The sequence below is a fragment of the Sparus aurata genome, chromosome 16 (assembly GCF_900880675.1).
Source record: "Sparus aurata chromosome 16, fSpaAur1.1, whole genome shotgun sequence".
Taxonomy (NCBI): domain Eukaryota; kingdom Metazoa; phylum Chordata; class Actinopteri; order Spariformes; family Sparidae; genus Sparus; species Sparus aurata.
In genome coordinates, this window is record NC_044202.1 from 5,726,265 (window position 1) to 5,742,005 (window position 15,741).

The 15,741-nt window shown below is 43.7% G+C and overlaps 2 protein-coding genes across 12 annotated transcripts in view; one reads left to right on the forward strand and one right to left on the reverse strand.

The window, feature by feature from the left end:
* syne1b (spectrin repeat containing, nuclear envelope 1b) overlaps window positions 1-11,115 on the forward strand; it is an 80,796-nt gene extending 69,681 nt beyond the window's left edge. For 7 of the 11 annotated variants that reach the window (XM_030391914.1, XM_030391924.1, XM_030391913.1 and 4 more), the window contains 18 exons: window positions 287-453; window positions 593-755; window positions 878-1,065; window positions 1,152-1,302; window positions 1,393-1,575; window positions 1,737-1,874; window positions 2,306-2,497; window positions 2,617-2,944; window positions 3,859-3,927; window positions 4,658-4,785; window positions 4,873-4,999; window positions 5,098-5,309; window positions 5,585-5,785; window positions 5,886-6,014; window positions 6,100-6,312; window positions 6,941-7,033; window positions 7,958-8,016; window positions 10,042-11,115. In XM_030391914.1, coding sequence (XP_030247774.1) covers window positions 287-453; window positions 593-755; window positions 878-1,065; window positions 1,152-1,302; window positions 1,393-1,575; window positions 1,737-1,874; window positions 2,306-2,497; window positions 2,617-2,944; window positions 3,859-3,927; window positions 4,658-4,785; window positions 4,873-4,999; window positions 5,098-5,309; window positions 5,585-5,785; window positions 5,886-6,014; window positions 6,100-6,312; window positions 6,941-7,033; window positions 7,958-8,016; window positions 10,042-10,285 — 2,985 coding nt within the window. In that variant the 3' untranslated portion in view covers window positions 10,286-11,115. The remainder of the gene's footprint in view (window positions 1-286; window positions 454-592; window positions 756-877; window positions 1,066-1,151; window positions 1,303-1,392; window positions 1,576-1,736; window positions 1,875-2,305; window positions 2,498-2,616; window positions 2,945-3,858; window positions 3,928-4,657; window positions 4,786-4,872; window positions 5,000-5,097; window positions 5,310-5,584; window positions 5,786-5,885; window positions 6,015-6,099; window positions 6,313-6,940; window positions 7,034-7,957; window positions 8,017-10,041) is intronic. The other 4 variants (XM_030391923.1, XM_030391917.1, XM_030391921.1 and 1 more) reach the window with 3 other exon arrangements.
* On the reverse strand, window positions 10,780-15,345 carry ccdc170 (coiled-coil domain containing 170). The gene is made up of 8 exons (XM_030391925.1): window positions 15,028-15,345; window positions 14,705-14,887; window positions 13,699-14,001; window positions 13,364-13,540; window positions 12,892-13,065; window positions 12,516-12,758; window positions 12,091-12,294; window positions 10,780-11,546 (listed from the first exon to the last, which is right to left on the reverse strand). Exons 1-8 carry the CDS (start codon window positions 15,157-15,159, stop codon window positions 11,268-11,270), a joined length of 1,695 nt encoding a protein of 564 aa, XP_030247785.1. The 5' UTR covers window positions 15,160-15,345; the 3' UTR covers window positions 10,780-11,267.
* Window positions 15,346-15,741: the final 396 nt, after the last annotated feature.

Consider the following 15,741-nt stretch of genomic DNA (forward strand, 5'->3'; position numbering starts at 1 on the left):
TTTTGAGGTGGATATGTTGCCGCTGAGGTAGTAGAAGTTGCACATTTTAACAAAAGTATTTTTAGATAACCTGATTGTGCTGTAGCTGTTTAAATTAGCTTTTTATTGTTTTTTTTTTGCCTTTCCATTGGCCACAGAACCAGTCTGACAAATTCATGGTTACTTTGTTTTATTTTCATTATATGCACCAACTAACCATGGCAAAATCAAATGACATTATCATTAACAACAATTTCTCCTTTAAGTACAGCATTTAAACTTTTGATTGCTTTGCATTGTGTCTCAGGACTACCAGGAGGAGATCACTGTGGCTGAGGAAAACAAGCTGCACCTGCACCAGCTGGGAGAGCGCCTGGCCAGAGCCAGCCACAAGAGCAAGGCAGCTGAAATCGAACAAAAGCTCACCAAAGTCAGCGACCGCTGGCAGCACCTCCTCGATCTCATCGGAGCCAGGTGATAAGACATAAAAAAAATCCTGTACTTTGTTCCAACACATGCAAAATAACACACAAAATATTCCTTGCTTTTTCCATTGCTTGTGAGTTTCTTACATCACATTTTACTGACAGAGTATTATGACTTATGTTCATAGAGTGAAGAAGTTGAGAGAGACTCTGGTGGCCGTGCAGCAGCTGGATAAGAACATGAGCAGCCTTCGCTCCTGGTTGGCCCACATCGAGACGGAGCTGTCCAAACCCATCGCCTACGACTCTTGTGACTTCCAGGAGATTCAGAGGAAGCTCGATCTGCAGCAGGTAACATAGTGTACAGTGCTACATTTGACATTTTATTCCCTTCTCTCTTTCTTTCCCTCCCTGTGTATTATCACACAAACTCATACACACCCACTCTCTGTTTCTCTTCTCCCACCACTCAGGAGCTTCAGCGTGACATAGAGAAGCACAGTACAGGAGTGGCGTCTGTACTGAACCTGTGTGAGGTGCTTCTGCACGACTGTGACGCCTGTGCCACCGATGCAGAGTGCGACTCCATCCAGCAGGCAACTCGGAGCCTTGACCGCCGCTGGAGGAGCATCTGTGCCTTGTCTATGGAGAGGAGACTCAAGTAAGTTGTCCGATGAAAACAGAATTGTAAGTATGGAAGCCGGATGGATGGGAAACTACATTTTCACCAACATTTCCCTCTCTAAGGATTGAGGAGACGTGGCGTTTATGGCAGAAATTCCTAGATGATTTTGCACGATTTGAGGAGTGGCTGGCCACTTCGGAAAAGACTGCTGCTCTGCCCAACTCTTCTGGTGTCCTGTACACCGTAGCCAAGGAGGAACTTAAGAAATTTGAGGTATTTCAAAACTACTGCGTCATTTCTCTTGACTCAAAAGGACTGTGCTGTTGATTATCATCATTTTAATGGAATTATGTGTTTCTGTAGGCCTTCCAGAGGCAAGTCCATGAAAGCCTCACCCAGCTGGAGCTAATCAACAAGCAATACCGCCGCCTGGCCCGAGAAAATCGCACTGACTCTTCCTGTCGTCTGAGGGAGATGGCTCATGATGCCAATCAGCGATGGGACAACCTGCAGAAGAGGGTGGCATCAATCCTCCGCAGACTCAAGGTATGTCCATCATTACGTTCACGGTATCTTAATTCATGCAAATCTGCATTATCCTTATGTAAGATGATAGAATCTGTGTGTTCTGCCTGTTTGACTGAATGTTAAATCAGTAAGGTCACAGACATCTTCCTAACAGCAGCAACCCTGTTTCAAATGCGCAGCACTTTATTAGTCAGAGAGAGGAGTTTGAGACGGCCAGAGACGGCATCTTGGTGTGGCTGACAGAGATGGACCTGCAGCTGACCAACATCGAGCACTTCTCTGAGTGCGACATTCAGGCCAAGATCAAACAACTCAGGGTAGGTTTGTTCAAGAGTGGTCCAACCCCGCAGTATCGTCACAATATTTCAGACCCTTTCAATCTCCTTTTTTTTTCACTGGTATTCTTACTATGGCCTATAAAATTAAGTGTTACTCATTTATCTATCTATATCTGGCTCCTGACATGTTCAGAAATCTGTGGAAAGATATATTGCACCTTAATTATCTACACATTTTTGAAGGTTTAACATAGTCGTCTCCTTTATTTGCTCTTGTGAGGAGCAGCCAGACTGACCATGAATAGATAATATTGCGAGATGATTCTCATACAAGTTAACTGATGAAAATTGTTTAATGAAATCAGGAAATGATCATCTTGAAAAGGTCATGCATTTTGACATTGTGAAAGAGGCTTTGTGTTTGGCATTAAAAACATAATGAATGAGGACCTGTTCGTCTGTTCCCACAGTCGTTTCAGCAGGAAATCTCCCTCACCACGGCCAAGATCGAGCACATCTTCCACCAGGGGGAGGCGCTGATAGAGAAGAGCGAGCCTATGGATGCTGCTGTCATCGAGGAGGAGCTGGAGGAGCTGCAGCGCTACTGTCAGGAAGTGTTTGGTCGAGTGGAGCGCTACTACAAAAAGCTCATTCGACTTCCTGTAAGACCTGAGAACCTTTTTTATTCCTCTATAATGTATCTGAAGGCACTAAATTCCGTCATCTTTGTATCACTCACATCCTCAGTATAAACTGTCAATGTCATAAACGTTCTCCTCAGCTCGCAGACGATGACACTGAGGTGTCATTCTCTGACCGGGAGCTGGAGCTGGACGAGCCTGGCGATCTGTCCAGCCTTCCATGGAACGAGCGTTTGGGAGACGGCTTCCTGTCACCTCTGCCCTCCTCCGGACGCTCAGCCTCCCTGGCGGCGCAGCTCAGGACCGAGCGTTCAGGCAGAGACACCCCAGCCAGCGTGGACTCCATCCCACTGGAGTGGGATCACGACTACGACCTGAGCCGCGGGCTGGAGAGCGCCAGCAGGGCCCTGAGAGAGCAGCAGAGTGAGGAGGGAGACTTCCTCCAGCGGCCTGCCTCAGCCTTGTCAGGTACGTTATCAAACACACACCCTTGTGCTTCAAGTATAATTTGAAGAAGAGAATGACAGTGTATCAAGAAATTATGTTATGTTATATTATGGTTTGAGATGTTGCAAACAAAGAAGCAAGAAGGGAGAGCATCATTTAATCGAATGCTTTCCAAACCTTTTCCCTCATTACCCCAGAGGCAGTATCATGTTACCACCCCTTTTCACAGGTTGCACAAGTCTTCAAGTTGTGAGCAGTTTCACTGATTCTCTTTTTACGTTACAATATCTGTTAGAAAAAATGACTGCAAATGTATAGCAGGAAGTATTTTAGGACTTACTTTAAAGACTTACTGTTATGGATATCAGAAAGGGACCCAAGCGAAGACACAGAGGCAGGAAGGTAAAGAACACAAAGAACAAAAGTCCATAAATTCAAAATCCAAAATATAACAAAAGGCTGGCAAAGACTGACGTGAGGACAAAGATTGAGGGAAAGACACAGACATAAATACACAAGGGAGGGAAAACCTTTAAGACACAGGTGAAACTGCAGTGATAGGGCAATAAAAAAAAACTGAAGGACAAGAAAAGACAGTGGAAAGCAAAACAGGAAATCACTAACCAAATACCCAAACCCTGAAACTTAGTAGCTCTAGGTTGGTAAAATGTGTCTCTTTTGACTTTAAATATGAATTATCTCCTGTGCACAATTACATTACCTCGACTCTTGCGTATGGAGCCTTCATGCAAAACAGTCAAATCAGCCAAACCAATCCATCAGTTTGACCTCTGTTGTTAATACAGTGTATTTTATGGGAAAACTCCATCAGCCGCTGCATCAGACAGCAGGCGAATTCCAGCTTAATCAGTTCATGGAGTCAACGAGTGAAATGCCCGCTGCTGAATGTGTCTACTGTACAATGTTTCTTCCAGATGTAGTGATTCCAGAGAGCCCTGAGGCCTTTGTTAAACTTACAGAACAAACACTGAGGTCCTCCACTGGTAGGCAACAGCAGACCCCAGCATGCCACAAGTGTTCGGGGGGCCAGATTAACAGCTGCACTCTTGAGTGATATCACACTTGTAGCCTATTCACCAGCTTTGACTTTGATTTGTGTTGATTTCCTCACCTTGGGCGCACACTGTGACAGACGGCGGCACTTTCTAACACCGGGGGGAATAGGGTCAATTCCATTTTGATTTCTTCAACACTTGGTTCTGCGTCGGTGTCCAATTCACCAGAACCGAAATGGAATTCAGCCTAACCCTTCTTTTTTCTAACTTGGCTTTCTTACTTTTGTTTGCAGTGTGCTGTGTAGCTAACCTCTATGGATTTGTTTTCATGTGCATTTTATGTTCCAGAAAAGCATGTTGTTTTATTGTCACAGTGAACAAGTCTGAACTTCTTGGTGAAGGGATTGCAGATTTGTTTTTAAGTAGACGTTTCACGGGCTCAGTTCAGACAGAGACACGTCATGATTCAAATCTGGATTTCAAATGATAGATGTGACGCCCAAGACGCGCAGGACAGGAGGGCTCTTTGACACGGCTGTTTTTTTTTTAGTGGCTGCGGTGGGAAATATATCGGCGATCTTTTGTCAAACCCCGACAAGCAAATCACTTTTTGCTCTCCACGTCTCTGTCTGAACGGGGCCCTTATTCTTCTGTTATCATTAAGATCGAATATTTGATCATAATCTGCAAACTTGACAAGTTGATGTCATGTCTACAGGGGAGGTTGCCTCGTCAGACTCGCACGCTCACCCTCTGGATGCCAGCCGCTTCCACCTGCAACAACTGGACAGCAGCCGCAGTCGCACGCCCATGAGCACAGAACTGGACACCTCATACATGGGATATGTATGTTACATGATTCTGAATTTAAAAAATCTTTGTTTCATCCTTTCCTGGAATATCTGATATAATCTGAATAAATGTATTCTGTAGATGCGGCTGCTGGGAGAGTGTCGCGGCAGTATTGACACAGTGAAGAGGATGGGCTATGAGCTGAAGGAGGAGGAAGACACCGTGTCTGGACTGGCAGATCCCAGCAGCTCTGAGTCCCAGACGTCAGGTAACGTCACACCACAACCTGTCCTGCATGCATGTAAGGTTGATTTATTGTATATGTAACGGCGTATGCTGCTTGTTCTCTTACTCTCTGCAATCTAGGAGTGATTGAGCGCTGGGAGCTCCTGCAAGCCCAGGACCTCAGCAAAGAGATACGCACAAAGCAGAACCAGCAGCAGTGGCAGCAGCTGAACTCTGACCTGAACAAGGTTTGGACTTGGCTGGGAGAGACGGAGGAGGAGCTGGAGCAGCAGCGGAGGCTGGACCTCAGCACGGACATCCAGACGATTGAGCAGCGCATCAAAAAGCTCAAGGTTTTTATTTTGTCTCGTTTTCTGTTTTAAGTACACACTTTTGTACGTGACAGTTTTCCTTCTTTATATGGTTTAATTTCTTTTTCCTCTTACAACAAAAATATATATAAAAATTCCAAGTAGGTAGTTTTGTGTTAGTGCTAATTGAGAGATCGTTGCACTCAATATGCACTCTGATAATCAGAGATGTTGTGGCCTCTTGCAATAAATGAAAATAAAAAAACTCCCTGGATGATTGCATTAATTAACTGTAAAATGTGAATCTTTGTCCACAGGAGCTGCAGAAGGCGTATGACAAGCGCAAGGCCATCGTGCTGTCCATCAACCTGTGCAGCGCTGAGTTCATGCAGACGGACTCAGAGGAGTCCCGAGAGCTACAGGCCAAACTGAAAGACATGAACAACCACTGGGACAAACTGGGCAGCTCGCTGGAGGAGTGGAGGTCTTCACTACAGGAGGCTCTCATGCAGTGTCAAGTAGGTGCCAGTCAATGTACTGTAATGTAATGTTTTATAGAGCTGTAATTACGCACACACAGTTGAATTTCTACTTTCCTGCTCCACATCTGACCAACAGGACTTCCATGAGATGAGCCACGGTCTGCTGCTCTGGTTGGAAAACATCGACCGCAGGAGGAACGAGGTGGTTCCCATTGACCCCATCCAGGACAGTGACACTCTCCACGAGCATCATAAAACACTCACGGTACAGAGCTGTAAATTATACGTAAATGTTAGTAGGCTTATAATCGGTTCTTAGAATTAACATCTAAAATTCACGATTCCCACAGCAAATCCGTCAGGAGCTGCTTGACTCCCAGCTCAAAGTGGCCTCGCTCCAGGACATGTCCCTGCAGTTGCTGGTCAACTCTCAGGGCAGCGACTGCCTGGAGGCCAAGGAGAAGGTTCATGTTATTGGGAACCGCCTCAAGCTGCTGCTAAAAGAAGTGACCCGAGACCTCAGAGAGCTGGCCAAGATCCTGGACATCACGAGCAGTCAGCAGGTAGATCTTCACTCAGTATAGATCTGTGCTTTGTTACCTGTGCGGCGCCGATATGTGGAACCTTGTAAATGTGGTTTTTAGTTATTTGAGTTGATACAGTAAATGGTTCCCTCATGCCAGAGGTCAGCGTTTGCGTCAAACTAAGAACTTTTTTCCTAGAATTGAAGTTTTACAGGCGCAGAACAACAGAACTGTTCTCACAACACATGTACGGGGCTAACAGAATTACAGCAACTTATTTTTACAATAGTTTTGATGTCAGAATTAATAGCATGCTGCACTACGAGACAAGAGATGTAATTGAATTGACGTCTTGAATGAAAGTACTGTTTGATTGTTCTGTTCGACACAAATGTTAAAGCTCTAATCCTTCAAGGAATTCTTATTTCATTTAAAATTGAGTGGATTCTATTATTTGTCCAGGTTATTCTGCAGAATAGTAGCCACTGCTCCAAGTTTCACTTTGCTTGGAAGCAGTATTAGAAGCTGCAAAGTCTGTTGTTTTTGCGGATTTATATGAGTGTTACCTTGTTTTATAAAGTAGATTCACTGTGGCAATGAGCGCTATTTACCTGTCTCAGTCTCTCACCATCGCTCTCTCTCTCTCTGTAAATGTTTCCTCCGTCAGGATCTTTCATCTTGGTCGTCTGCCGATGAGCTGGACACGTCCGGTTCCCTCAGTCCTGTATCAGGAAGGAGCACACCGAGCCGGCGACGATCGGTAACGTATACACCTCCCCGTACACGCTGCTCTATGAGATGCCTGGTGTTCAGTGACCCCTCTGAACGCATAGAGTAACTTGTGCCCCAAATTGCCCCCCCTGTTGAAGGCCATACTCACCCCTGTCATCCCAAGATCTCTCCTCACAGTCACACCTTTCTACACCTCCACAACCTGCTTTACACTCCCTCCCTCTGGACTCTGAACACTCTGAACTGTTTTCCCTCCTTTTTTTCTCTTCTCGCATGTTATTCCCAGAGCGAGCCCTGCCAGAAACTAGGGAATCCTTTTCTTTTTCTAACTTTATATCCCCTCCTCCTTTTTTCTCGGATGAATTTTTCAGTTCTCTTCCAGCATTTCCACTCTAAAAAAAAAACTTCTGTCCTACAAAACTTTTCTCCCTCTAGACTTCCCTCTAATATCTTCTCACTCTAGTTTGACCCCAATAGTGTTATTCTAAGCAATACTGGCTATTATAACCTGCTAAAAGAAGTGTAGAAAATGTGATTTTATGACTTCGAAAGCATGACGTCGTATTTGTTTTATATTGTGGGCTTTTAGAATGAGAACAAAGTATTTTTTTGATTGATTATTAATCTGAATATCAGTCCAAATAAGCATGTCGCTGCTTATATTATGTGTTTATGTTATTAAATGTGGGATTCATGCATCACATTGTGGCTTCCTATTTGCAGTCACAAGCCGAAGCACTTCAAAGTAGTCGTCTGAAAAACTTTGAAAAGCCAGAATCCTTGTTACCAGGGGTTACAAAATCTATCGCCTCCACGTATGATTTTGTCGCTGCTCTTCTTTCATTTTTGGGGATTTTCTTTTTCATCGGTAGCTTTGTCTTGATTTGCCTGGACTTAAACACAACTTTCTTTCTTTTACCCCCCCCCCTCCCCCCCTGTTCATTGCAAACAGCAACGGGGCAAATGTAGTCTGTCACAGCCTGGAGCCTCTGTGAGCAGTCCACACCGCAGGTACCTTTCTGTTGGTTTCTAGCACACCCAGAAGATAATGGAACTCATCAGCCCATGATGCACTTCTTGGAGGCCCATTCATGCTTTCTAATCCCCTTTTAACAACAGCTGTGTTTGAAGGAATGAACAAAAAAATCCCAGTTTTTAACCCTAGTGGCAGATTAGCAGCTCATGATAGTGAATTCCATCATCTTCTGTACGTCTAGACGCTCTGTGTAGGCTAGGCGATGAGGTGAGATGCAGCCCCACACAATCCTTGATAAAAGAGTTTCACAAGGAATGGTGCAAGGCCTCTTCTTCCGCCGGCGCCCTCGGCCGCTTAATATCGCTAACCAGAGGGCCTTTTCCTCCGTTTCAACGCAAACACTTCTCTTTATCTAACACCGAGCACTACACACCCTTTTTCTCTCAAAGCGCCGAGCCAGTAATTGTCTGCAATGAACAATGCAAAGGCTGCAGTTTCTCTTTTCTCTCTCTCGCTCTCGCTGTCTTTCTCTACCTCGTGTCACATTTTTCTTCTTCTGCTGCTGCTATCTCACCGACTATCCACCATCTCCTCCCCCCCCCCTCAGTCTGTCATCTGTGAGTCTTGCCTCTCAGGTCTCCATTTCTTTAAGGGGTAAGGGGGCACATTTGGTGACAGCACAGGGCAACCAGAGTGTAGATAAACTGTACATCACTAACGTTCATTCCTGGAGTCATTTTAATGATCACAGCTAGAGAGTACGGTAAACCTTTTTGCTCCTAATTCAAAGACTTCACAGTAGCTTCTTTGTAGTAACATCGTCTAGCATTTGAGGCCAAAGAAGACAGTTACTACTGAGGATGATGGTGACTAAACTATGCAGTTACATTAATAGTGTTAGATTTTAGGAAACATTTGTTTTCTTCCTGAGAGCTTTATTTTTTAAAGCCCTTGTTGAACTAGGCTAACTGCTTCATATTTAACACTCAGGCTGTCAGAGTGGTATCCGATCTCATCTAACTCTCAGAAAGAAAGCAAACTAAAGGGACAATTCATCCTCAAATCAAAAATACATATTTTCCCTTCTACCTTTAGTGCTTTTTATCCATCCAAATATTTTTCTCGCCGAGTTTTGGAGATGTCTTCCGTAGAGAGATGTCTGTAAGTGTTATCTTTAACACCCACTCCATCTTGTTATTTTCTATTTGAGAGAAGACAGACGTCTCCAAAACTCGGCAACTCACACCAAAACATCCCAGATGGATAAACAGCACTACAGATAAGAGGACAAATATGTATTTTTCATTTTGGATTGAACTGACTTAACGTATTTCACAGAATATTCCCTTAACTTAGCTTAACGAAAGTCAAAGAGGCTGTTCCTAATTGCTACGCTCTTCTTGCCTCGGCATGCTTTGCATTTTTCAACAGGACACAACCTTTCCGAGAGTCCTTTTTAAAAAAAAAACCTGACTATTCAGCTGACACTTGCAGCATGCCTTTTGTCTTTTATCCTAACATCCTCTGCAAAGAATGCAAGCTTACGTCTTAAATGTATTTGTCGGTGCAGGATTGTACGTATGCCTTGAAAACTGTTTTGTGACTGTCTTTGTAACTGTGTCGATCCACCCAGTCTCAGTCAGCATGTAGATCACGATGTGAAACGCCGTCCCAACATTGCTTTGTGTTGGCGATTGTCCCTCAGCATGGTGCTTCAAGTCAAGCACAGTCATGCAGTTCCCCCGTCACTGAACTGAGATCTTATTTGGATTGAAAACTGGTCGTCAAGATCAAAGTGTCAAGAGATAACCATCAGAGTTCAAAACAGTTCAAGTGAAGTTTGTTTACCGAGTTAGACTAATTTGATTTGTCGGTTATTCTTGCAGAGTTTATTTTTGTGAACGGCAAAGAAATGAAACGATGCACGTATACAGCCGCAGTTTTAATCCAATTAGGGATTCAGATGATAGAACAGAGAGCAGGATTGTGTATGTTGGCAGCGATCGCTGTGAGTGACTAAACGTCAGCCTGTGCTGCGTTGTGAATGTGTGTGTGAGCAGGTCTCGCGGCGCTGGATCCGCTTCCTCCCCTTCTGATGCAGAAACGACGTCAGGTCAAAGGTCGTCTTCGTTCCTGCGGCGCGTCCTCTGGGTCGCGCTGCCTCTCCAGTTCTTCCTGCTCCTGTTAGTGATCCTCGCCTTCCTGCTGCCAATGTCTGAGGAGGACTACTGCTCCCAGTCCAACAACTTCGCTCATTCCTTCTACCCGATGCTCAGCTACATGAACGGACCGCCTCCCGTGTAGGGCCGACTGTCGGAGCATTTCAGCGTTCTCGCACCACAGAAACTGATCTTCATCCATCTGTACTGCAGAAAAAAAAAAAAACAGCTGCCATCTACAGTTAATATCTTTGTGTGTAGCACATAGGAAACAAGCATTTCACTATGTTACTCTGTGTGATGCTGTGTCGATTACGGAGCGCCTTTGGTGCGACAAAACTGAAGGAGCGGTTTCTGCCCACTGTGGACTTGAGATGAACTGGAGATCAACTCAGCGGCTCAGTATACACGTTGTATTTCCCTGAGGAGATCTGTCAGTGGATAGCACCAAAGTTAAATGCTGAAATTTAGCCTGTGAAATTGCTCGTAACAAAAAAAAGAATTTGTAAGCAAAGGAAACATTAATATATCTGACATTGCATTTATTTTTTTACCCGTATTTTGGCATGCCGTTCTGATCATTGCTTTTATTTACCGACGTCCTTCATTGTGTCTGTGAGAAACTTTTCTTTTTTTTTAACTTTGAATTACATCGATTCGTGTGAGACTCATTTAAGCCAAGTCGTATTATTTTAATATCGGAGTCGGACACAGTTCAAGAGTTTAACCTTTAACATGACACATCCATGGTCTTTGTACATTTTGCTGTTTTATTTTTTAAACAAAACACGAGATACGACTTTATGATGGAGGCGTACGACATATAGAACTATTGTATATTTTGTATGACCGTCAGTTCAGTATCAAATGTATAACAGTCCGAGATTATGTAACATGTGTATATAATGGTAAAGAAATTAAGTTGAAAAATGTATGTATATGCGACTATCAAAAACAATGAATGCCAAATCCTAATTTCTATATTTGTCTTTTTATTTCCTTTTTCACGTGACTTTACATTTGTGATCACTTCATACTGTGTAAGATCTGTTCTCATATACCTTAAGACAACAGTATTACCATCACATTTTAAGTGCACTTTGGCGTTTGTATAATGTTTAAATTATTTAGGCTTCTTTAAAGGAAACTGCATCATCTGGGTAAGCGGATCTGGAGGTGGAGAGGCGGAACGAGGAGCTGTCAGGGAGGTCCTGGATTTGGTGGGGATGAGGCCTCTGGTGAGACGGGCAGTGCCAGGCTGCATCAGCATGATGAAGGTGGTGGTGATGGTGATGGTGATTGTGAAGAAGGTTCTCCAGTAATTTGATGATCTCATAATTAGGTAGAGCCAAAGCTGTGGCGTCCAGCCCCAACATCTGGGAGACAACCATCCGGAAATCCAGCAACTGAACAAGAGAGAAAAAAAGAAATAATTAAATATGATTGACAGTCTTGTTTTTATCACTAATTGTTGCATCAGTAGCTAAATTACCATTTTTAGGTCTATCAAATCCAGTCAAACAGTTACGTGGCAAACTTGTTAACATATTTTGAAGTAATGTTTCTGGCCACGTGATGAATATAAGTCCAGTATTCACTATCTCTATTATGCCGGTTGAACCACAAGCCAAAAGACCCAAATGCAAGACACCCAGCGAGCTTCATTAACGTAAAGCTGAAGCCCAGACGTCAACACATTCAAAGCAAGCTGAGGAAAATCCAAAAATGCTGAAGATAAATACAAAAACACAGGGAGGGGGAGACACAGACTGACTAAATCAGAGTGACTAAATAACTCGGGAAAAGCAGGTGAGCACAGAAAACAGGCAGGAGAAGATAAAGACAGGAAGTGTAAGGCACCCTCTGGTTAGACACGAGGACAGATAAGCCAATCGAAGGCAGAGTAGGGCGGGTCTTGGCAGGTGTGATCCATACGGAGCCCTCCCTCACCTCTCTCTCCCTGTCAGACAGCTGATCCAGGCTCTGTCTGAGGGCGCCGAGTTGTTGTTGGTCCTCTCTGCTCTTCGTCTCTTGGCTCTGGAGGTCTGAGCTCACTGTGTTCAGCTTCTTCTCCACCTTTGCCTTCACCTCCAGCAGCTGATCCAGCCTCTTTTTCTGCTCCTGCACGGTCTGACTCTGTTCCATCACTTTCAACTTGGCACGTCAGACAGACAATGGCTTATTCAAGTGTGCTTATTGCTCTCAAATACTCAGATTTTTAAAAATGTATACATTTATTTTCAGAACTAAGGTTCTTTACATACTTGGTGCACAATTCATCCACTCATACACAGATTTAAACATACATGCATGATAGATTAAGCAGAGAAAATGCCTCTGGAATGACCTCTGGACTGAATCCCTCTCCCCTCTACCTTGAGCTCATTGGTGTGGGACAGCTGGGCCTTGAGCTCAGTGTTTGACAGCTTGGTGGCCTTCAGCTCGCCTTGGAGACGCTCCAGCTTCTTGTGCAGCTTCCTGACCTCCAGATGAGCATCATCTCGCTCAACAGCCAGCGCCGATCGGCTCCTCCTCTCCTCCTCCAGCTCGGACACCTTCTTCCTGAGCAGCTGGATGTGGAGTCCTTTGCTCTCGAGTTGGTCTTTCTGTGACTTTAACTGGTGTGAACAGAAAAGGCACACTGTTTTGCATTTTCACATTCAGAAGACGTAATATCTAAAGATTGTAAATCTGAGAAGCACTCCGCTCCAAATGTCCCTAGTATGACTACTTTTTATTCATGTTGCCCACCTTTCTCTGTAGACTGTAGGTCAGACTTTTGCTCTCCACCAAAGCAGTTGCCTCTTGTTTCACCAGCTGCTCCACGCGTGACAGGATGAGTTTCAGCCTCATGTCGAAGCCGAGATCCACGGCAATACTGTCGACTCTCATCGTCTCCGACAGCTGCTCCAGGAACTCTTCATACTGTTTAAAACAGATACAGAGTAACATCATTTCTGCCAGTTAAAGGCAAAAAAATAAGATATTCCCATGGTTATTTATCAAAAAGTTGAAATGCTGCGATAAAAAGTAATTTATCAAGTTTAAAAAGTCAAAATCGCGAAATAAAAAGTAAAAGTTCCAAGATAAAAAGTGGGATTTTCAAAATAAAAGTGAATAATGGGATAGAGAAGAAAACTTTATGAGATAATAACTCGATTAAATTATGACTTTTTCTATCCATTATTTATGTCATGTTACAGACACGTGTTCCTGGACTCACATGCTGTTTGTTGTGTCTCAGCCCGTCTCGATGCATGTCTGCTGTTAACAGCTCAGTCTCCAGACCCTGCAGTCTCTCCCTCAGGTCCTGGACCTGCTGCTCTGCGAGCTGAGCCCTCTGCAGAGCACTGAGCTGCAGCTCCGTCTGCTCGCTCAGCTCCTCAGAGACGTGACACAACTGCAATAAGGATGTTTATTTAGGGGAAGGAGTGCCTCTTCAACTTTTATTGTAAAAGTGAAAGTGGATAGAAGTGTTGGAAGCTACATACATCATCTTTCTCTATACATTATTGCAAACAACACAAGAGGTCAAAGGTCAAGGATCTCATTCCTCACCTTACTACAGAGATCATCCACTTGGTGTAAAATATCTTCCTGTGTGGGCAGGACGACGTTCACAGACTTCCCCTGCAGCAGGCCGGCCATCTTTTTCAGGAACACCTGTAGTCTCTGCTCAGCTGCCTCCGTCTCCCTTTGGCTGGACCGTAAGTTCCTCTCGAGCTCCTCCACCTGTTTCTCCAAACAGCTCGACTCCCTCCGAGCTGCCTCGATGACTCTCTTGCCGGCCTCAAGCCTCTCTGTCAGAGTGTCTTTCTCAATCTCAACACTCCTTCTTCCCACCACCAGGCCGTCTAACTCCTGACAGAGATTAAGAAAACAAAATGAAAATCAAAGTAAAACAACGTTGCAGCATCCTCCTAAAAGAATGATGGAGATGGGGAGCAAATTGATTTTTGAAAAATGTATTTACACCCTTTTTTAAGATGAAACCTTCACTGTAACTGCTAAAAGTGTTAGCATGCACCCCGTCTGAAGTGGGAACATTAACTTGAAGCAAGGGTTTGTTTTCAAATCAGTTTGGGATCTCAGGGATTACAGACATGTGGATTACCTCAGACAAGATGTATTGAGCCCTTATTTCCGCCCAGTTACTTCATATGTTGAGGAGAATACTGCAATGCTGTTTTGCTATGAAGCTCCAGAAAAGTTTTGTCGACTAGGAAACTTTGCCTGAATTTTCATCGGCATGAGGGTAGATAATGACCGAATTTTCATTTTTTGGTGAATTTATCATTTATTACAATACCAGATCTTGGAGAAAACCTTGGAGAACTCCAACCTGGGCCATTAATTGGTGATCAAAACAGATTATTGATACACGTCTTAAATGTAAATAGATTATTAAAAATTCAGTTCTGTATATTTGCTTTTTTAATACAGTCTGGCCACAGAGGCCTTGTTGTCTGCACTTGGGGGGGATTTCATTGGAACAGGAAATAATACATGGAAAATCCAACGTTTTATGGTTGTACTGTCAACTATAGATTGTGTTTTTAAGTACCACTTTGACTGAATCGAGAGCTGCCGCACTGCTGGCTGCCTTCCTCCTCTCTCGGTCCAGCTCTGCCACCAGCCTGAGCACCGTCTCTCTGCTGGCTTTACACTCCAGCTCGCAGGACTTCACACTCTCCTCCAACACAACAATCCTCATCTTCAGCCTCTCCTTCTCATGAGACTGGTCCACCTGATCATCAAACACAGCAGTAAAGATCTTATTATGGATCCTATTGTAGAACATTTTTACTTTTTTGTCTGGCTGACAACATTTAGTTTATGTCCAATAGCAAAGATGTATCATACAGAGAGGTAAAATTGATATCATACCTCATCAGAGTTTTCCATGACTTCCATAATGAAAAGTGTTGCAGGGGGACTTGTTTCTGTTTTAGGAAGTGTCCTGGCAACACCAAACACAGGCAATACCAAGCTCCACCAGAGGGGGGACTGAAGGGACATCTGTCGTCTAGAGACTTTATCAGTTACAAAAAATAAATCCTTGAAATGAAGTGTAATTTTTAATTTACAATTAATTTAATTAGGTTCGAAATATGTGAAATTACAGAAAAGATCAATAGAAAGAAGCTGGTGAAGATGAATGTGAAGGTCAAATCAGGTATACGCCTTTAAATGTGTGCCCCTGAGTTCAGACTTTCAGGTTGCGATCGTTCCAAGGCACCAATGTGATGAAAAATTCAGGGATTTCATGTACACTTTATAGCATGTTACGGTCAGTCTTCCTTCAGATCGTGGTTTGTCGTCACTTAATCATCATTACTTTTTGCACTACGTTGCAGAATAATGTAATTAGACCATACAGGAAACGATCAATCTTGCTTTATCACTGAGGAAACACACAGACAAAGTTAATAGTGGAGTATGATCAGGAGCCCTAGTGATTTTGATTGGCACCTGGACCTCCTTGAAATGAGGCTCCTGCTTTTGGCCCCTATCACAGATTATTCTTGTGTCAGTGTGGACTCTCATTTGAGGGTTTTATAAAGTTTGTGGAGGTGAAAATGTCCATAACACCTGAAAAAA